Source organism: Strigops habroptila, chromosome 5 (genome assembly GCF_004027225.2).
Source record: "Strigops habroptila isolate Jane chromosome 5, bStrHab1.2.pri, whole genome shotgun sequence".
Lineage (NCBI taxonomy): Eukaryota > Metazoa > Chordata > Aves > Psittaciformes > Psittacidae > Strigops > Strigops habroptila.
Window position 1 is genome coordinate 54,797,179 of NC_044281.2, and position 22,967 is coordinate 54,820,145.

General features: G+C 46.9%; 1 protein-coding gene across 4 annotated transcripts in view; it reads left to right on the top strand.

The window, feature by feature from the left end:
• Positions 1 to 22,967, top strand: part of LOC115608869 — a 47,027-nt gene that overhangs the window by 515 nt on the left and 23,545 nt on the right. The window contains exon 2 of one of the 4 annotated variants that reach the window (XM_030488337.1): positions 219 to 2,525. In XM_030488337.1, the coding sequence (XP_030344197.1) occupies positions 2,074 to 2,525 (452 nt within the window). In that variant the 5' untranslated portion in view covers positions 219 to 2,073. Of the gene's footprint in view, positions 1 to 218; positions 2,526 to 22,967 lie in introns of those variants that run through there. The other 3 variants (XM_030488335.1, XM_030488336.1, XM_030488334.1) reach the window with 3 other exon arrangements.

Consider the following 22,967-nt stretch of genomic DNA (forward strand, 5'->3'; position numbering starts at 1 on the left):
CCACTGTTGCTGGTGGAGGGACAAACGTGGGGGGCACGTTGTGATGTGAGAAGGGGCAGCGGTGAAGCCAGAGCTGTGAAGGCAGTGGAGCTCAGGTCATTAAATATTGATGCCATCTAAGCTGGCCTGTGGGGGCGATTTAGCTGAATTGCAGGTTTCTGTTGCTCTGATAAATTGGACCAATTTGTCATGTGGTTTTGTTTCTTCCCTCTCTTAAGTAAAGCTATACAGGAGCGTTCCTGCTGCAGCTTCAGCAGCAGCAAACAATCTGGAAAACAAAATCCTCTGATGGATATGGATAAAAAAGAAGGGATGGTGACTGTTCTTCTGCTGAAGGTGCCACCAGAGTCATGGAGCAGGAAGAAGGCAGCAAAGGAACAACAATAAAAAAGTCACTCTGCCCTCCTGGAGCTGGAGAGAAAGCAGTGTGCTCCGCTGGCTCTTGCAATGGAGGAAAATTCCTGTTCATGCAGACAGATACTTTTTTTTCCCTCAGCTTTAGCTGTAACTGGACTCTGCAGACAACAGGACGCTCATCTCCAGCAGAGACACAGGCATGCGCTTGAGACTATGCTGCTAAATCCAAGGGCGTCTCCTGGCCTTTCAGACTGGCTGTAACAGGAGCTCTGAGCTGCCGACAGGAGATAGCCCCGATGCTATTTCACTGCTCACCTCCCAGTCTTCTACTGCTGATTTCCATGGAAGCAGAAACTGGTACTGACATCTGCTCTCCACCACAGAGTGTCACATACATCACGTACAAGGAGAAATGAAAGCTTTCTCCAAGAAGAGAAACTGGGGCTACTTGTAAATTAGCATGCATCTCAAAAGGAGGCAGCTCTTTGTAGAGGGAGCTGCAAAGATCGTCGCAATCGGTCTCACGGTTCTTCTTCGAGCACAGTAATGCAGGGTCATCCTCCAGGCATCCTTGCACACAGTGAAAAACTTGTTAACAAAGAGATTATTTACTAAACAAATGCTATAAGGGCCCAGATTTACCGAGACAATTACAGGACGAGCACCTCCCGCCCACTCTCCCCTGCCCTCCCTTGAAGGCAGGGCTGGGGATGCTCACACTGCCTTCTGAGGACAAGGTGGCAACATCCAGAACTGCTGTCAGGATACCGCAGCCCTGGCAATTCTTCCCAGCTGTGCTGGAGAACTCCTCTGTGACCTTGAGCACATTCTGTCTCTGCCTCTGTCCTTCCTCTTTCAGCTGAGGCTTACTGAGGAGGTTTTGTATGGTGCCTTTGTAATTTAAGAGCCTCAGTGGAGGATGCTGTGTGAGCCCAGTGCCACTGACATCCCTTTCTACGAAGGTGAAATGGGAGTTTGACAGGCCCCAGAAAGAAAACACATTTGTATAATCAGATGTTGGACACACAGAAAGAGCTTAGGGTTGCCATGCTGTTTATTTATTTCTGAATTCAGTTTTTCTCTGCAGAATTTAGTTCTTCTGTATTTAATGATGTCCTCAAACAGAAACAATGTCTTTACCTACACTTGATCACTTAATAAAACCCGTGAAAGGCAGCAAGTCTTATCAAGGAAACTTCATGTGACATGTCTCATCAATCCAGAGCCTGCCTGCTCGGAACAAGATGAACATACACACATCCAAGATGGATAATAAGACGCAGCTCAGTCCAGCATTACATGATAGAGCCAGTGAACTGCAATACTTAATCCTAGAAACAATCAAAGCAACCACTGAGTTTGCCAAGTCCTTGCTGTCTGAAGGGGAAGAGGCATCCAAGTTGGCACTGCTGCTCCTAAAATGAACTACAAATCAAAGAGTTGCAAATGCAGGATACAAGTCATTTCCACGCTCAGGAACGGGGAAAAAGGGAGGCATTACCATTGCCTTGGCTTTATTCTGTGAGCAGCTCCACTGGTTTCAGTGAATCTGCCCATCATGTGTAAAACCTGTGAGCGCTGGGACGGGAAGATAGTCACCAAAGTCACCAGAGCCATGTCTGCTGAAGGAAGAAAGAACGTGCAATCTTTGACCAGGTACTAGGGGCTTCGAGGTGCTCAGTCTAAGGAAAAGCTACTGGATATGGAAAATGAGGGATGCCAAGCACGGTAAGAGGAAGCCAACCCAAGCCAGGTTGGGAAACCCCAGCCGCGCTCGGCAAGGAGGTGCGCAGGGCTGGGGCGGGGGGCTGCCGCGCCGCCTCCCGCGCTCTGCGCTGCCCGGCGCGCACGCAGCGGCGGCCGAGGGACCCCGCGGGACAGCAGCCCCGTCCCCTCGGCCACCGCCCCCCTCCCCTCACAGCACCGCACCCCCTCCGGGCGGGCGGGGCCCCGCGGCCGTTGCGCGGCGGCCGTTACCCCACCCGCGCCGCCGCGCGCCCGCCGTTGCCGAGGCGACGAGCTAAGCCGGGGCCTGTCTGCGGCGCGGCGGGCGCAAGAGGGGGCGGACGGACGGACGGACGGACGGGCGGCGGCGGGCCGGCGGCTCGGCGCTGCCGGGGCATGCACAACAAAGGCGGGAAGCGGCGCGTCCCGGACGGGCTCCGCAGGTAGGTAGGTGCGGGCGGGTCCCTCTCGGCTGCGGCTCCCGCAGGACGGCTCCCCTCCGCCGTGCCGCGAGGGCCGTTCTCCTCAGGGAAGATGACCCGGCGCGCGGGCTGCAGCCTCAGCCCCGGCCCGGCGCCGCACCTTGCGGGCGCGGGGCTGCAACAAAGGCAAATGGCTGCGCGCCGGGGAGGGCTGCGGGGCTGGCGGTGACCTCCGTGCCTCTGCCCGGCTCCAGCCCGCTCCGGGGCGGCACCGGGCGCAGCCTTCTATGGATTTATTTTTCCATTGGGTGTCGTTGCCCAGGTCCTTCTGCCTGCCCCGGCGGGCCGCTCGGGTACAACCGCTAGCTCCGCGCCCAGCCCGGGGAGCGCTGCGGGAGCGGGGACACACACACAGGCTTTCCAAACCCTTCCATGCCTTCGTCGGCTGACACCTGCTCGCTGCCGGAGTCCCGCATGCCCCCCGCCCCCTGCATTCGCTGGCTCCTCACTCGCACCGCTCGGGCATGGCTCCTGCGGTTGCAGAAGAACGGGCTGAAGCGCTCTGCTCTGCTCTGCTGTGGGCGAGTCGTTGGCTGCTGCCCTCACTGCGCAGGGCTTCGGAGGAACCCCCCCCGGCTTTTTCTCTCCGGGTCCTGGAACAGCAGCAGCAGGGGCAGCTCTGCAAATTGGCGTGTTAGAGCCCTTTAGATGCCATGGGGCTTTTGTGCCGTGCAAGGTGGAATATTGTGTGCTGGTACGGTATTAGGCTGAGTTTAATTGTTGTAAGGGGTAGGTGAGCAGCACTTAGCTCTTTAAACCCGCAGGGTGCAAGTGAGTCATTTCTTAATTCGTTTCCATGTGATTCATAACGTTTTCAACCCCAGGATGCATTTTCCCAAATTTGTAATAGGTTTTCATACCTGAGCTATTAGCAAGGACATCTCTTTGAATCTATAGAGGCACAAGTTTTACTGTATAACAGAAAATAGTAGCTATGATAGAATTCCCTGGAGGGAAATCTATAAAACCTACCTTTATATTTACACTGCAGAGAAGCAGCGCTGGGTGCATCTACACTTTCGTCTTTCCTTATTTCCTAGTCATTGTGGCACCGAAAAGCATTATAAACAACTCTCCATTGTTTGTTGGGGTTCTGGTAAGGCCTGGGGGCTTGGTAATGGTTTTTTGCTTTCATGGCTCTCAAAATGCTTCGCAGACATCAGTTAAGGCTGAGACCCCATTTTACAGGTGGAGGAGCAGATGAGAGACCTAGAAAGATTTAAGTCAAATCCAGAACTGAAGCCATTGTCTCACAGATCCTAAATCCTCTGTTTAGGGAGCTCTTCCCCATCTCCTCTAACAAAATTCTCACTGGCTGCTCCAGTAGCTGTTTTGGACACTAACAGGCCATGTATGGTTTGGGACTTTGAAGTATTGCTCTTGCATATTGCAAAAAACTGTGTGCCTTCAGTGCTATACTCGAGAAGAATGGTTTCTGATTAAAACAAGTCTCTGATTGTTCTTTGGTTTGCACTGGGGTAGAACCGAAGAGCTTCATCATGGATGAGGGTGCATTAGGCAAGGCATTGTACAGCCAGACAGCAAAGCATGCACAGAGCTGATGAGCCAAATACAGAAAGCTTAGATATCTGCCATGAATTCTTTGACAGACTTCATCACAAAAGAGAGAAGGTCTCTCCTCACTAAGACTCTTTGAAAAGCATTTTTCCAAAAGCAAAATAAGTGGTTCCCATTGTGACTGTAACCCCGAAGACTCCTGATCCTAGCCTGGTTTGGAGTCTGTCCACTTGCTTTCATGGCCCAGACAGGAGATGGGCTGTGTTTGAGATCTAGTTCCCATCCTTAGGCATTGCTGATGTTGATCTTTAAGGCCCTTAACTGGAGAACCCCAGCAGCAGCCTCAGATTTCAAACGTGCTGCCCTTGCTGTCTGTGGAGCACTGCCCCAAAAAACAACAGTAGCCCAAAGCGTTTGCAAAGTTTTAAGCTTCTTAAGCTTCATCTGTGTCAGAGAAGCCTACTGCACACTAGGTGATGATGTACAGCTCCCACTAGTCCCAGAGGGATGGAAAGGAGCAGATTGAATGCTTTTATGGCTTTTCTGGGTTTAATATCCACTAGTGCTTGTGAGCCTGATCTATTCTTACAAGGTGTTCTCGAAATCTTGATTTCTTAATATTAAAGTTTGTAGGAGATCAAGTTCTATTTTAAATACCATCCCCCCAACCTCAACCACCTCGGTGCTGCAGTTGCAAGGAGCATTGTTCATTGCTGTCAGGCAAGACTGTTTCCTTTCAGAGGACAGTTCTTGTAGAGAAGAGAGAGCAAGCACAGCTCCGGGGCCTCCGTGGCTGGGCATCAGCCAATTACCGTCATATCAGATTAGCTCTATGGCACATTAGCACTCGTTTATGTTGGTACAAATGCAGCATGACTGTTCCATAGTATTGATGGAATTATTGTATTTACAGTATGACTAATTGAAAGGGAGGTTCTGATTACAAAACCATGGACTTCCAAGGTGATTCTTTCTTGCTGCTTCTGTATGGGCCAGTTTTAAACCATGAAGAAGAAATGTATTACTAGAAGACACAATCCAGTTTTATTTTAGCGTTGATGCAGTTGCCTTTTTGGCAAGCTCGAGGGGGGTGGTGGTGGAATTAAAATCCTGTATCACAAAAGAAACAGGAAAAACTTACAGGTTTTTTCCACCTTGCCATGACCCTGAATTAGTAGCCTGTACTACTGTAGCTACTTCTTGACCTCTGAGAAAAGCTGTTACCTGCCTGTGCTCTGCAGAAATCTAGGCCTTGAAATTAGCATGAAGATTTCCTCAGCTGCCAGTGCAGCGCGTGAGCATTTTCTCCTTGTCCAGAGCAGCTTGGTAGCAGCAGTCGTGGGTGTTTGTGAGATGAGGAGGCATCACATGCAGCACTCTGTAAGCCAGAACTGTAAGGCTGTCCACAGCTTCGTGACTTTCCTGCTCTCGCATCACCTGCTGACATTCAAAGGATGCGCCCATGTGTCTCTGAATAAACTGAGCACCTCTGGCCTGAATCTCCACAAGTTTCACAGTCCCTGCTTCATAATTAGCTCAGCCTCAGCTTCCAGCTGCTTTGCAGTTCGCAAAAGCCCTTACAGCTGGTTTCTGGCAGCCATTATCCCCTTCCAGCACAGGAAGGCGCTTTGTATCTCTGAGCTCCTGGGAGGATGGACAGGGCTGGCGGGATCATAATGACGGAACAGAAAACAAGTGCATGGGCACAGGGAGGGAAATTAGGCTGAGAACATATGTGACAATGGGGTGAAAATGAAATGACAGCTGGGAGGCACCACAGATCCCTAGACTTTCTGCGAGCCTAGGTAGACCAGGTAGGATGTGGAAGGAGGGAGGGAGCTCCACAGCTTGTGGATGCCTCAGGGTGAAGGATCTCTGCTGCTAGGGATGGATTGCATTACTGCTGCCAGCCCACTGCCCAGGCTCCAGAGCTGCTCAGCCAGCCCTGCGCCACTGCAGAGTGCCAGGCAGCATTTGTTATTTTCAAAACACTGCTGTGAATTACAGCCACAAAGGGTGAGTAGCTCCAGGAACTGCACAGGAGTGCTGGAGTCAGCAGCTGTGTCCACAATGCCGTCCCTGCTCAAGGAGGGCCCTGGGAAAACGTGTCACCACAGCAGACACCATCAGTTACACAAGGAGCAGCAATTTGTTGCTCAAGGACATCAAGGACAGTGGACAGTCTGTGATTTCAGGAATTAGTTATGGAAAGCTGGGACCCTCGGGCTGAGGTAATAAGAATAGCTGGAGAATTAGGCAATTCCCATATTCATGAGATGACAGACTGCAGTCCCTTTGCCAAGGCTGTATTCAATACACTGAGGGGCAGAGGAGTTTTCTGGTTTTGCCAACAGCTGCTTCAAGGTGAAGTACAAGGGGAAAAAGGGAAAAAAATATATCTCCACTGTCTGCTGATACTCATTTTTCCATGTAACAACTCAGGGCCTGGAACAACTCAGGGCCCTCTGCAGACGTTTTGGAACCTGGCTTTGAGACAGTTCCCTCACCTTTGAGAAATAACCTGATCAGCAATTAAACAGTACCTGTCCTAAATACTTCTTTCCAGGAAGGATTTAAAGGAACTGAAACTTTTGAAATCCTTCTCCATCTCCTGTCCTAGGCAGGAAGTCAAGGAGCAGCAGTATATTTTTTCGTATAAAGAAAAAGCATGTCTTTCTGTTTTTAGCTAGAGAGAGTGTCTACACCCTTGCCTTCTCTGCTGCTGTAATGCTTAAAGATAACTGTAAGCAAAAATCCATTTTTCCTTTGGGATATGAAGCTTCAGCAGATGCTGGTGGGAGTTTACAGTTCTTTGTCAGTGCTTGCAGAAGCAGCCAGTTACTGCACTAGCTGTGGATGCAGTGCTAGAGCTGCTCCAGTAAGACACTGTGCAGCCTATCTTGTGGCTTCCTCAGCATCTGAGAGCAGTGTTGTCACTGTCCTCTCAAAACTCATTTGTTTGCAGCACAGCGATCTGCCTGGTTCTGTAGGCATGTTTAGGAAGCCAGTTAGTGACTGAAAGATGACAGTGGGTTTGACCACAAGCAAGTGGTTCACAAAACTCAGAGTACACACAGCTGAACTTTTCATGCAAGGTTCTTCCCCCAGGAAGAAGGGAATTAAAGACACTTAGACACTGAGAAGAGGCAGCTGCATTCAGACCTAGCACAGAAGTGACAGACATTAGTTTCTAGTGTCACAGCCAGTTAGAGCTGCTGTTGACAGATTTATCTGCTGGCTTCGTAGCTTGTCTCAAGGACAATTCACCTACTGTTCCATCTAATCAAGTCCTTGCTCATCTTAAGGATGTTTATATCTCGGGCATCTTGCTCAATAAATCCACCCTGCAGAGAGATGTACGAGCAAAGCGGTGGTTCAGAGTTTGACTGGAGCAGAATTAGCGCCTTCCATGATGCTACTGGGTTGAAGCTGAGCCCTCTGGACTAAAAGAACATCAGTGCCTGGGGATATCAGCCAGATCTGTGCTGAAGTACTCCTGTCACTCATGGTAGTGTCGCTGATCCTTCCAGCCTGCTTCTAGGAGTAGGCAGAAGCAACTCCTTTCAAGAGGATTTTCCTCTTGAAAGACCTTTTTCAAGAGAGTGTCTTTCAAGAGCCAGGGAGGTCTTTATGCATCTCATAAAGGATCAATACAGTTCCACTGCTAATCCGTGCTATGGTAGTTTAACCTGAAAAAACCTCAGGCCTGAACTGGTCCAAGACCTCTCAATTACAAGAATTACTCAGAAGTCTCACTCCCGCAGGAGTCCTGGTGTGCGGTACTTAACTGTTTTACTCCGATGTGCCCTATTTTTTACCACAGTTGTTGCAACAGCTCTAGTCTCTGTGGACAATGAGGGTTCAGGTTTCTGCAACACAAGATAACCTGAATGTGAGCTGCAATGTGGTAGTCCTCTTCCTTGTTTAAGCACTGTACTTTGGTTTGGAAGTTGGTTTGCTGAAGCCATACCTGCGATGGGGAGATCTCACAAGTCAGTAGTTCAGCTTCTCTGAAAGCTCTGTATCATTGAGAACAAACATCAGCCAAAGTCACAGGGGAAAACAGTAAGAAAAAGAAAATCTGTTTTCGAAAGAGGAAGGAGTGGGCCATGGAAGCCTTCCTTACTGATAAGCAGCCCCTGAGCTTATCACTTTTTAAGATTAAGGTGCATAGTTTGCATGTTTGATCTGCCACTTGAGTCTCAGGACACCTTCCAGCAGGTATGGGAAGAGCTGACATTCCATTCCTGGCTCTGAGAACCAGGCCTGCTAACACAAAAGTGCCTCCACAACCAGTCATTTTCCAAGGAGGATCTTCTGCCCTTTATTCCAGGTTTGGTCTTACCTGGTTGCCATATAGCCACATCCACAAGGGACGTAGTTACTGCTCGTCTACACAGTGCTGTGTTATTTCTGGTCACATGGAAACAGTAGGAAAGACATAGAATGATGGGTCAAGAGCCTCATCAGACAACAGGATAGCAGAGGGTGCTCCACGTTAGGGAAAAGGAGCTTCTGTAGGAAAGAAGAGAGGGTGTAGCAGGGGTGGCTGTGCTGAGGAGTGGGGGTGAGAGAAGAGCTTGGTGGGAGCAGTGGAACAGGAAAGAGGCAGGATGGGGGTGTTAGCCAAGACTGATGAATGGCAGTTGTGTGTTGGCTTTGAAAGACCTTGTAGTCAGAGTAGGAGCCCCACCTACAAGTGCCTGGAGCTTTTGAGATACAGCCCGTCAAGCACCAAAGCAGCAGATGTGCAGCATGACTCTGGGTGAGGAAGATCAACAAACAGAATGCCTGACTCCTAAATGGGTTCCACTTTTACCCTGCCCTATCCTCTCTGCTCGTTTGCTATTCCTGCTGCTGTTTGCAGCACATAGCATCTGGAGAAAGCAGTGCCCTTGTACAGTGTGTTTGGCTCCAGGAGAGTTCTTCCAGCATTGGATTTGGCCCATGGATTTTAATTACTCTGCACTGTGATAATAATGAGAGCCAGTGGAATTGTACTGATTTTATTTCCTTTTAATTTGTTATGATGCTCTGGATGCAGATTAATTTTCCCAGCTCAATGTATGTTATTGATTCATCCTGCCTCGTGATGTGGTAAATGGCTCGAAGAGGTGGCTGATTTCACTGTGATTTCACTAGCTTCCCTGCCTAACTCTCTGCTTTGGGGAGAGAGTGAAGGTCTATCTATCTTCTCTCTACTGTTGGAGCTGTAAAGGGGATGGGGGACAGAACCTGGGCTCTCTCAATACAAAGCCCTACCAGAGACTGAGATAAGGAGGCTGAGACAATGTTTTTCTGGTTGTAACAAGGGTCACTACAAGGTAACATGCAGCCACATTAGCAGGGATTTGCTCCACAGGCTCAGAGGCACACCAGCGGAGCCAGTTTGGTGTGTCAGTATATTGGTGCAAGTGCACAGCCAGCCTTAGCCTGGAACCACATGCTGGCTCTGCACCACACAGCATACTGCTCCTGGCTGTTGGTGGTTTGCTGGGCCTGGCTGCAAACATGGTGCTCCACCTAAAACTAGCTCACTGGGCAGTGCAGTGCTCAGAAGCAGTGGGGGTGTTTTTTGTCCCCCGTGGCGTTCCTACGCTTGGAACATCTTGGACAGCAAGGAAAAAGGGAGGAGAAAGACTGAAGTGGGACTCAGCAGCCCTGCATCCGTCTGTATGCCAGCCCTTTGGCATGGAGTGCATCAGGAAGCCTGGTGTGCCAAGACCTATCTTGGAAAGCTACTTTGTCCTCAGCCACGCTCGTAACCTCCCAGTTAAAAACACTGCTTTATGGTGACCAGTACTCGTGTTCCGTGTGTTGTTACAGCAGGAGGCCACCTCAGCAAGTCCAGAGGGACACTGCACTGCATGAGTGATGCAAGTGTCACATTGTCAGAGGCCATTGGGTATTCAAGTGCAGCCAATGAGTAGCTCTGCAGCTCAGTGGTTATTATCTGGTTGCTATGATGGTTGTTGGTGCCTTGGAGGCATTTCCTGGAGCAGAAACTGAACTTAGGCTAGGATAGCTTTGCCTCAAATCAGAATCTGAACAGTAATTTCAGATGTAAAATGTTACTTGTTCGTCTTGCAGTAAAATCCACCACTATGTGGACAATTCTTATGTATGGGAACATATGTACTGACTATCCAGTACTGGCCAAGCAAAAATAAGAGATAAATAGGAGATGAGGTAAATACCAGTTTGTCCTGTCACACAGCTGACTTTAGGACTTAGAAGCCCACATCCAATTAAAGCAGCCAGGCAATCAGCATCAAAACAGTTGAGCTGGGTCTTTATCTACTGCATGTTAACATGGCTGCTGTAGCTGCAAGGAAGCCTCAAATTTGTCTGAGTGGGTTTGCCCCTGTCCCCCTTATCTCCATCTTGCAGAAGTTTTGTTTCCAAACCCTGCCATGTGTGACTTGTCCCTAGCGTCATGGTGGCAGCAATCTTCTGTCCATCTCTGTCTTCCTTCACCTCCAAAGTTATGTTGTGCACCTCCTTGCCAGCATCCCGCTCATGCTGGCCCCTGAACAGTGAGGAGCCACTGTCACCAGCTTCCTGAGAGATACTGGGCAACAAATTAGGAAAATGCTCTTTGGAATATGAGGAAATGGCACTAGGCAGAAAAACTGAGGTAAACCAGGGCACAGTGAAAAGACAGAGACTTCAGATTAGATCCCAAACATCATCATCCTGGGGAGCTTGGGGCAGAATCCTGCAGACCCTCAGCCACGGACAGCCATCCTGCATTAGCCCAGAAGTGTCACAGCATCCTTGTATCTGGCAGCACTTCCCCGGGATACTTGGCATTCAATTGTGAGGAGCAAAAGCTTTGGGGACCTAGTGATTCACCAGAGAAGGTGCTTATGCTGCCTTAGGCAAAGCAGTACAAATACACACTTTGGCTTAGTTCCACCGTATCCTTAGAGAAAATAAAAAAACATTTAACTGTTGGGTTTTTTTCCTCTCCCTGCTTGGACTAAGCCAAGTTTCACACTTAGCTGGGCTCACCTGGAGCAGCACCCAGTGTGCCTTCAGCACACCACTGCGGGCACAGCTGGGAGACGAGCCCTTCTGTTCCCTTACTGTTGTACCCCAGGGAAACAAATGTGTCTCTTCAAGCAACTTAGACTGTTCTGTGATCCCAGCCACACCAGTGTCTCCAAAGTCCTAGCTGGCAAATTACATCCATTTTCTATCTTTTAGGTTAAAAAAACAAACAAACAACAAACATAACAGAAGCATCTAAATTGTGATACTCTTGATTTATACCGTTTGCCTTCCTTTCTGCCTGAAATAAGAACTAGGCTGCTTGCGCCCTTCTCTTATTTTCACTATTTACGCTAGGAAAGTGGAAATCAGGTGATATTTGAACAGGCTTCCAGCCTCCACCCTTCTCCAAAATGGTTTGCATTGAAATGGAGTTTCAATATCTCCCTGAAAAAAATGGGATTGTATTTGAACTGGTAAAACTCTTGCACCTCTATCTCACAGAATCACTTAGAAGGAAACAGCATCTCTTCCAGGATTTCTTTGGGGTTTTGTGGTGGGTTTTTTTGTGGTGTGCTGGTTTGGGGGTTGGTTTTCGTTGTGGTTTTTCTTTTCTTTTTTTAAATGATAAAATCCTTTACTCTCACCTCGCAGCTGGGATTCCCTAAAGCACTCTCACATGAGCATATCTCAGGGATGATGCCTTGCTTAGAGAAAATGCTGTAAATACCAAATGGTCTCCTGAAGAAACAAAGCAAAGGAAGCCACATAGCAACTGCTGTTGTCTGGCAAGTCAGAAGGGCACTGTGCCTCCTAAATCAGCTCCCAGAGTGATGGTGTATCATCACTAGTCAGGTGCCCTTTCCAGAAGATAACAGATGACTGTTTAAAAAAAAAAGGAGAGCGAGAGAAAGAAGGAAAAGGAGAAAAAACCAACAGTGAAAGGCCAAAAGCAGCTCCAAAGACACAACCACACACACAGGTGTGTAAAGAGATGCATGTATGCTTCATGGACTGGTCCTTTGATACCAGAGTCCTGCCCTTACCCACATACCTGCATAATTTCCTTACAGCTTGAGAGGGGAAGGCACCTGTGTCCTTCGAGGTAGCTAGAGGCATGCCAGCTTGTGCTCCAGCAGGAGCTTGGAGCTATTACACTTGAATACAGGTTCCAGAGTCCAGTTAGTTCCAAATAAGTACACTTCAGTTTTAGGAAACCATACCTGACTTTCCTTGGTGCTCAAAGACTGCAAGGAGGGGAAGGGTCTAGTTTTCATGTATGCTGGAAGGTAGTTTTATTATCTCCTTTTACAGATATCAATTGTGAGTGTCTTGTCTGGGAGGACCCAAGGAAAGCAAGGAAATCAGGGACCAAACATCAGTCTCAGAGGTTACCAGGTTACAACCTGTTCACAGCATTTTTTACTCTGCAGATGTGAGAGTTACACTGTTTGCTTCATTCACCCACTTCAGGGTGAGAAGTCAAAACATTAGTTTATGGCTTCTCCAAATGATTTTAACCTATATCCACAAAAAGTTCAGGAGCATAAATCAATGTCCTGTGACCTCCTGCAGAGAGGCTATTAACAAACAGCAAGAGGGTACAGTTCTGTCTCTTTCAAGGCAAGGGGAGTTGGCTTTATTTTCTAAAACACTCTCCCCAGTGATTGATGAAGCAGTATTTTTGGAGAGGAGGGGAAACTGGCAGTCTCCTGGGGCCAGGTCAAATGTCTCATGATGCCAATTGCCTATACAGAGTACTTCTACCCAAATACTTCAGACACTGAGGCCTGGCCAAAATCATCTGCTCTGGATGAAGCAGGAATGGCATCTGGAAATAAAATCTGGCTGAGGCAATCAACAAGGCATCTCTTCCCTGTTCATCAGGATCTTGAGTCAAAGGCTGTCTTGTTCGACTGTCTTAATGGGATCCAGAGGTGCTGTACCATCAGCACATTACAAATTCCTAGGTGCCCAGTGGGGACAAAAGAAGGCAATGCAAACCGGAGTTGGAGCTGAGAACAGGACCATCACTGGACATGGTGCTGGCCTGTGGGGCCAGTTCTCATCACCACCAGCTGGAAAGATTGATGGACTCCAGGCAGGGTCTTTGGCTGTGGCTAGTGGAGAGTTTCATGATTGCATTAGGAGACAACCCCCCGCTATACCGGCAGCTGGGAGGCAGGAGTGTGTTGATTGCATTAATCTGTTTTTCCTCTTTATTAGCTGCAATTTCTCTTACCTCTGCAGGAGGACACAGAGGAAGAGGTGTATTGGCCATTTAATTACAATGCCTGATTTTTGCTGCTGCTTTTACACTTTTCTAAAAGGTTTTACCATTGACTTCAGCAGAGTTGAAAAAGAGCCCTTGTTTCATCAAGTGGCACCAGATTAAGTTAGTGGGATTCTGTTCCAGGGCTTCTGACATGCTTCCAAAATCCAGCCCTGACACTGCCCACGCTGTGGGTAATTTGATTCTGCTGGTGCTGACAAAAGCCTTGAGCAGCAGCAGAGATTGCATCTTAAGATCTGCATACTCAGAGGGTAGTGCCTACCTCTTTGCATGACCAGAAAAGCAAGCCAACACCCTCAGGCATCCCTAATTTATGGTAAATATTGAAATCTAAACTTGATTTCAGTAAGATTTGTGAAAAATGGAGCCATTATGTTCTGCAGAAGTTGGTGGCTGAGGCAGAATGCTTTGTGCCATGGCAAAAATCAGTGATGTTGGCTGTCTGGCTTCCATTCAAGAGACCTCAGCAATTTTTGTGGATGGCAGCTGGATGATCTCAGCGACACAAATCAGGGCCTCTCACTTCACATGGAGAAAGCCCTTTAATCTTGTAACTAGCCAATCTTTGACTTCATTTTATTTAAAGATTTTAGGCACTGTGCAGTGCTAAAGCGGATCTTGCTGAGCTCCTATTACCTCAGCAGCAGCTGATACGCAATGAATTATTCAAGACTAGCCAGTTCCTTCATTAATTTTAATAAATCAAGTTTTCTACCATGTTCTTTGCAGTGCTGACAGCTGGGATGTGGTGAGGTAAGCCAGTTATTTGCAGGGGCCTTTTTCATTTGATCCAGGTTTACATACCTGAAGGCCTTGATAGTTAACAAGAGATTAGTAGCAGGCAGTGCTAATTCAAGGTAGATCTACAGTGGGCAGAAGAGGTAACAGAACTCCTTCCCATCTCTGGGGAGGTCACAAAGCCCTGCCTTTAAACAGGGAAGATGGCTTTGCATGCACAGAAACAGACTCAGCTGTGACATGCTGACCTCCAGGGCAGACTGTAGCCCTTCAGACAGATGGCCTGAACGCCACAGCAGCCCAGAGAGGAGCTTCCCATCTTTCACCCAGGCTCACTCTCGTGAACTTATTCTTCAGTCTTGAATATTTCTCCACAGCAGGCAGATTGTGGTGTTTATGAACCAATCTCATTTAGTAAGCATCCACGTGGATCAATCTTATATGTAGCACATGCACACATTGCCATACACAACTGTTAATACATACGCAAGCAGTATCTCAGTACACTGCATACATCCTGTCCAGGCTGCTGCTATTCTTCACAGTGCAATAGCTCCCACCAGCAAATGCAAACTTGTTCTGGTGACTGTTGTAACCTATCTTTGCTGCCAGCTTCAGCTCAAACTCAACAACAGAAAATACTTTCTGACACTGAAACACTATTAGCACTTTCTGCACATCTCTTGAATAGGCAGGAACATACTTGTTTCTGTTCATTATCAACCTCAAAATTGCTCAGTCTTGTCTTTGCTTCTGATCTCCTGGACAAATAAGAACCAATCTCATAATGGAGTTAAAGGCAAAGAGATGCTATATGTCCCCTATAGAATTTATTCTTACATTATTGTGCTGCATTGCATAAAGTCAGATTGACCTATTTCCTCCTTTCTCTCCACCTCTGTAAACTGCAGGGCAGGGCATTTCTCCAGCCCAGGTCTTGTAGAGGGTTTAGTGCTTATGGCCCTTGTCCTTGTATACAGGACATGCAGATTTACTGGAGAGAAGCAGAGCATTCAGCCCAAACCCTTTTCTACTGAGGCTGCATCCAGCCCTGACTATTCCTATCTTCAGAGAGCTTAAATTGTCATGAGGACATGATCATATATAGTATAGCTGCACTTTTCAGCACATGCAAGGAAGACAGCAATCTGTAGCTGCTTTTGTTATCCTGTATTTTAGGAGAGGGAAGATGAACTGCTGGGGAAAAGAGAGGCTGGCCACCGGCAATGCTGAGCATGAACTGTTTACAGCCATGGTGGTAAATTCAGTGTGGGGGTTAGCCCGTGAGTATCTAACCTGCCAGCATCTATGTGGTGCATACTCTCATGAATGTGCTGCTGGTAAGGCATCCAAGTACAGCAGCTTATCCATAGATCTGGCTCCAAGGCTCAGTTTGATGGACAGATGAAAGACAGACCTTGCTAAAGGAAGGTCATAGTTATGGGAGATTTAATGATTTCATCTTTGGGGATGGAGCATGAAAGAATAGCACCTAATTGTGAGAAATAAGAGTGTGGCTCCTCACAGTATATTAAATAGCAGTATCCATAAATCTGTGTTTCAAGGAGTGGAAGGGAAACTCACAGATCCCTGCAACCATTGCACCTGCTGGCTCTTCTAGTCTGCCTCATGCAGACATAGGGCTGTTTCCTGTGCCCAAGTCAGTCCTACTTATCATCACAGGCCCCAGAAAATTGTTCTAGAGATTCAATATCTTCACTATGAAATAACACACCTTTCTGCAGTCTGCTTTAGTTTAGCTTCTGTTCCCAACCAACAGGAATCTGCTGCTTTTATGAAATGTGTTTTCCAAACTTAAATCTAAGGCCACCCTTATCTCATGTTTGGGTATTCAAACAAACAAACAAACAAACAAACAAACATTATATGAATCGCCCCAGATTCAGTTGCAGAGCTCCCAAGACAGATATTGCTGAGCAGCCCACAGAGACAGCTCTCCATTTCCTCTATATTCATGGCACTGCTACTTACTATAGTTACACTTCATTTTTGGAATGGCACTGTGCTGCTTTTAGGACCCAGTGTATTTTAGCTCCTTTATTCCATCATTAATCCTGAAGCTCTTTAATACTCCCTCTGTCTTTTTTCCTTTATCAGTTTTGTGCAACTGTTAGCTTGTCATTTTTATTTACTACTTTCTATTTTCCCAGTGTTTATATACATAATATGCTTTCCTTCACTTTCCCAGTAAGGAAGCCTATTTTTTTTCAAACCAATATATTTACTTTCCTCAGGCACAGGATTGTGGCTATTTGAACATTAAACAAAAAAAAACCAAACAAAAATACAACCCAAGCTCCCAATTATAATTTGTATTTTTCTACGCAAATTTCCTTTATTACGTGGCTCACAGTTGTTTTCAGCGCTCTGAAATTGACATTTGTAGAGTTGTAATGATGGATAATTGGTTTGCACTGAGCTCTGTTTGCACACAGCAAATATAACTGTGTAGTGATCACTGGTAACTAAGCAACCAGTTATGTTTTTAATTCTGTGATCAATTACTTGCTATCTGTCAAGATGAAGTCTAACACAGCATGTGCCCACAAGGGATACAACAGGTTTTGGAGTTAAGAGCCCATCATCTATAAGACTGGGAGTAACAGTGGCATGAGACTCCTGACTTACTGCTCTGAGTGGAGTCTCTTACAGGCATGTAGCCTTTGTCTCTTTCAGTGTGTTCTGGCTTCAGCTATAGCTTAAACCACGACACAGTGGATGTGAAAGTTTAATGGTCTTGTATTCTTGATGGTTAAAATGAGCATTATTCAGAAGTAGTTCATTGGCTGCCACTTTTTTTTCTGTGATGTAGGCAGTGACAGCAAACACATTTTTGTCCTTTATCTGTTAAAGCAAATCATTCAAAGGCTCTCATCTGGGTGGTTCGTCATTCAGAAGTCAGAAGGCCACTTACGACAGGCTTGAGTTGTGTTGCTCCTACATCCTGGAAGGTCTGCTGGCAGTGGTCACTGCATGGGACATTTGAAAACTCTTGATTTCCTACTCTCTTATTCCATGTGAACATTTCTTTCTTCTGTTTAGCCTGGGGAAGTAATACTTGCCAAACTCATGGGGTCAGAAGACTCCTTGTCAGGGAGCAAGGATGGATATCTGTGGAAAGGAAGGTGAGGTGGAAGCCAGGCAGCAGGGCAGTTGAGACAGCAACCTTGGACAAGGGGTACAGTCCCACTGCACCCAAATGGGAAGAGCAGAGTGGGCCCCATTACTATATCTTGGTTCAGCCTACAGCCCAGCAAGCCTCAGAGAAAGCCATGGTCCCAACACAGCTCTGATGTCACCCAAGAAGTCAAGCTGGCCAAGTCACAATCAGTATACATACAACATAGCTCAGGCAAGGACCTAAATGCAGCTCCCAGGCCAGTGGGTGGCAGGAGCAAGTGTGGAGATCCCAGATGAGGCTGGTCAAAGTAATTAGAGGCTCTTGTGCTATGGGCTCTGACACTCCTCAGCCTAGGCCTTGATCTGCTCTGTTACCCAACATCTGTTCCAGAGGGAGCACCAGCAGACACTTCATATAAAAGAAATCCATTTTAGCTTCATGGCCCATCTGGAGCTGGTTATAACAACTCCATCACCGCCCGTTTGCAATGAATGTTATCTGGTGCTTAGAAAGAAATCTTTACAAGCTCCATCTCCAGACTGTCTTTGCTTCTTGCTGTTGCTGCTTGCTGAAAGGAGCCATATGGATTTTGTACTGAATGTTGCAGAAATGCTAATATGCAAGTATACTTAGAGGTGGCATGTGGGCAATAGGAAATGGAAATGAGTGCTTTTTTTGGCTCAGATTACACAGGCAAGTTCAGTGAAGCCAGATGCTGCAGTGGGTTAGTCAGGAAGCTTTGCTCACCTGGAGTCCCAGGTTCAGATCTTGATTAGGGTTATTTCTGCACTTGGCTGCACTGGCTGACTTTGTCAACAGTGCTGATGTTTGCCAGCAGATGTAGAAAATCCTGAAGACTTCAACCTTTGTGAAAAAACCCCACAACATACAGTCTGATCTGGGTGATATTGTAGACCAGTCAGAGATCTCTGTTCTTTGGGGTACTATAGGCAAAAAGTACATGTTAGGATGATTTGTGTCAATTTAGAAAAGTCATGTTACAGTCTAGGTGCTGACTGAACAGTCTGCTATAGCTAGTAAGTGAAGGAAATTATTCTCCTTTTGAATCCTCACTGAGCAGCACAAGGGCCTCATGGGGCTACGTGGGAGTCTGCTGGCTTCAGTGCCCTCTCTGTTGGGGAGGGTAACGTGATTCATACTGGTGCAGTGTGTCACAGCTCCTGTTGTGCCCATCCTGGGCAGGGAGCAGGAGCATTCTCTGTGCTCAGGCAACAGGTATTTGAGCTTGAGCTGAAAGCGCTGAGCTGAGTCCCATCTGGCATCGGGCAAGCTAATGTCTGCACAGTAACCTGACACGTTAAGGAATCTCTTACGAAATGGACTTTGCTCCTTTGTGGTTTTCAGTGTTTGGGGAATTTACTCATCCAAGCCCAAGCAAAATAAATAAACAAACAAACAAATAAATAATCCAGGTGAGCAGAGGTGGAAATTTTTCATGAAACTAGACGGAACATCCACTTTGATGGTAGTACCATAATTTTGTCTGCTCTCATTAAAAGGTTAATTAGATTGAGAGCATTTATACACAAAGAGAAGATGACAGCATCCTGGCAGATTTTTAAAGCTTGCTCAGGGGCTGGCTTACAACAGAACCACTGTGGTTGCTACATTCCCCACTTCTGTCACAGCCCAATGCCTCTTGTTTACAGCCTCGCCTGCAACATTAAATAGCAGCCATAAAGCATTTTGCCAGTGGTCCTGCCAGCTGATGAGTCCGTTTTAGAGCCTACTCATTGCATCACGTGCATTTCTTTTTGCATAGGGAAGTAGTTAGTTTTGAATGTCACTCAGTCCTACGGAGGCAAGTGGGAAGATGGATTATGCTGGCAGCGATCCATCCATCTGTTCATTTGCCAACACTAATGTTTAGCTTTTCAGGCTCCCAGTTGTCTTAAATAATGATGACCTACAGGATCTGGGGTGGGAAAGGTCACATAGCTCATTTTGTCTTCCATTTCTTAAGTGGTAATTAAACTTTCTGAGGTGTTAGAGCTACATGCAGGAATTTTTGATGGGCACTCTTTATGAAGTTGAGGTTAAATCCTTTTCTGAGATGCTTGTTGCATGAGACTCTTACCATCACATTGGCTGCAGCATCCCCGCCATGTCTTCTCAGAGTACTGCTTAAAAAAGGTGTTTACAAAGGATTCATATGTTTCCCATGAGTGATTGGGTGTCTGCATAGACATTATTTCCTCTCCTTTGATTTATATTACCAAGTCGTATCTATAGAGTGATTTTGTCTTTGTTGTAGAGTGTTCAGCTTTGGGTAGGTGTGGGTACTTTGAGACACGCACAAAGGCTGCAGACTTTCAGTGCTGTGCAGGAGCCGAGTTATTTGAAGACAGCTGGTTGTTTGCCTGAAGCTCAGCTGTGATGCTCTTGGGTCAGCTCTTAGCGCCTTGGTAATATAAATGCACGTGCAAGGGCTCTCATCAGCTGCTATGATCTGTGTCTTATTTCTTCCCAGTAACAACAAAAAAAAAAGGTTAACAAGAATGTAACAGCCTTCATGAGACACTTTGGAGGTTTTGCAAAATGGCATGAAAGTAATGATACCTAATGCTGATTGCAAGGGAAGTACAGAACCCAAAGCTGGTTGGGAGCAGCTGGCTTCATACCCTGCAGCAAGTTAGTGGCATAGAAAGAGGCATAGGGTATCTTCTGATTCTGGATCTGGGCTGGGTCTTCTCCACACTTAATGTTGTGGGGACTATGTGATGTAGCTAATATTTGAGATCCACAGCACAGGGAGAAGGGGTCTGGTTTACTGTCCTTCTCCCTCACTCAGAGCTGCAGAACTGCTTCATTTATTCTTACTTTTCTTCACAATCATGCGTGTGAGTGGCTAACCTGCAGCACAAGAACATGCAGCTTACTTGCACAAACTACCCAATGCATTTGAGTAAACAAAACCATTTTCTTACAGCTGGCTCTAAGCAAAGGGACATATCCTGCCTTCTCCTCCATCACCTTTCACTATGGAGTAGGAACTGCTGGAACACCAAAACGAAAGAGTTTCTTGGCAGTTCTGACAAGTTAAAATATATCGATGTGGTTAGGAGCATCCCAAGAGCACATGCATCGGTATTAATGAGTCTTAGAATTTGTTTCTGAGCGGTGACTTTAAAAACATTGCCAGTAAACCACACGTGACATGATGCATACGTGGGCAGGTGAGGCCAGGTTTATGCATGGTGAGAAATCCCAGGCATCTGTCTTGCCTCCAGTCTCATCTCTCCAAATCCCATTCCTGTGGGATCACCTGGCAGTTAATGTCCACCTGGGGTCAAAGACAACCCAGAGAGATTCTCCTATCTTGAATGCATCTGATACTATTAAATATCTTGATATAAGGGATCTGAGAAACCTTTGGTGATCAGCTGCTTAGGGCAGACCATGCTTGGAAGGTTGCCCTCTGGAATATGTGCTCTTCCCAGTGTGCTGGGATTTGTGCCTAAAGGCGTTTACACTGGTGTCTCCAAGTGGAGGAACCCAGAGCTCTAGCCCTGTCCAAACTGTCCACTTCTGCTCATCCCTGAGCGGCTCTGGGCAGTTCACCACCTGCCATGTCTCTGCAGTCAGCATCATTAGCAGGAAAAAAAAATAGCTGAATACACAGTAGAACAACAGCCCCCCACAGGCAGAGATCCTATTATGTTCCTATGGCCACCTCTGTCTCACAGTGCAATAAACCAACTCCTGCCCCTGTCTGGCCCTACCTTTTTGTGGTGATACCTCCTTTCATCCACCCATAGCACTCACATCCCTTCACTCCTAGCTGGGGGAAAGGCAGGATGCTGCAGCTGGTTCTGTGCTCTCCACCCTGGCCAGCAGCAGGTCAAGCAGAGCAATTAGATGTGCTAATTGCAAACCACAACATTTCCTACAGGGAGAACAGCAACTGGAGTCTTTTCCAGCCATTGGTGTTCCTAAAGCTTCTAATAGAGACTGGCAAAAGGAGATGGGAAAAACAAACAAACAAAAACCCCAAACCAAAACAAGCCAAAAATCCATCAACAAACCCAAATCATTTCCATAGCTAATTGAAATGGAGGGGAAGGGAAGAGGTGCAAATCCAACTTGAAAGAGCTGCCTTTGCCTCTGATAGTCAGCTGGGAAAAATAATTTACTGGAGCCTTCAAGAATATGAAACACAAGCAAATAAATGATGCTGACAGTCTGATCAAAGGGTTCCTATGCAGGAGAGAGCCTCTGCCTGTGCTGGTCCAGCCTCCATGGGCTTAGGAACCTTGCCCAATAAATTTGATGAACAGCTACATGTAATGTAGGGGAAACTAACTGAATTTTGCTCCTGGGATCTGTTCCTGGTGTAAAGAGCTTTCAGACTCCATTAAAACTATATTTATCAAAAGATGCAAAAGAGAAGAGCAGGTTAATTTTGTCTCCAGTTCCTCAGTTCACATGGAGGTGAAGGATCTGAACACACACATAGACGGAAAAGCTGACACATCAATTGGAGCTGATCTACACTGGGGCATTTACTGGCAATACTGTCTGTATAATGATACTGCTGTAGATACCATTTCCCTGTGGATATACTTCTGTAACAAGACATTCAAACCAGTCACAACTTTCTGGAGTTGGAGTGCCCATCTGGTGACATAGTGGTACATGCTTGGAGCAGCATCACTGTTTAGAGTCAAAAGTTCTGTAGTGAGTTTATATGTGTGTAGGGCAACTCCTAGACATTAAACACAGTAGAAAAGAGAAGAGTCTTTGCTAGGACAGAAAGCATACTCTGAAATTTACTAATTGTACTAAAATCTGCCCCCCCAAAAAGCATCTTGTAGTTTGTACACCCCTTGATGGGCTTAGATAGGATTTGCAGAGGAAGAAGGGGTTCCACTGGGACTTTAGCGCTTCATTAATATGTCATCATCCTGAATTAGGAATGTTTTTCCCAGAGAGAGCAAGGCCAAAGAGAGAACTGGTGTTTCAGGAAGATGGTTCTTGTGCCACAAATCCCTAGCACACTTGGGCAAGGTGAGAGGGCCCAGTTGTGATTGGAGTGCAGCCTGTCCTTGCCAGAGGTCACTCAGCTGGGATGAAGGGTAGAAGATTACTCTAAAGTGTATATTGCAGAGTAGGCAGCTGTGAAGGAGCCCGCAATGCCACCTTTGAAGAGTGCACAGTGCTGAGCCTCAGGAAAGCAGAGCAAAAACCTCTGTGCAACAGCGGCTTTTCCATGCTTGAAACAGCTCTGGAGAGGCAGGGGATCCCAGTGGCTATCATGGCAGCTGAATGAAATTGTCACTTGTGATAAGGCATCCTGAGAGCTGGGGAAATCCTGGCTCTGTGCCTGCTGGCACAGGTCCAAGTGATTTCACTGGAGCCAAGGTTGCTGCTCAGTGTGTAAGGAATTGCCAGGGTGAAGCTGCAAAAATACCGCCTGGTAATGAAATCCACTTGCAGCAGCGTGCCTCTGTGCCAGAGCCCTGCTGTGAGCAGGGTGCTGCACTGCCTCCGAACAACACCGTGTTGCTGCGAGAGGAGGGTGAGTCAGGAAGTGTGAAGTGCCACTGGATTTCTCCAGGATGTCACACAACTGCCCCTTTGCGCAAATTCACATTTTCCTGCGGGATTTTTCTGACCCACTTTTCTTTTTGCTATCTTTCCCTGGATTCCCACCAACCTCATCCATCAATATCACCATAGCAACAAGAATTCATTAATG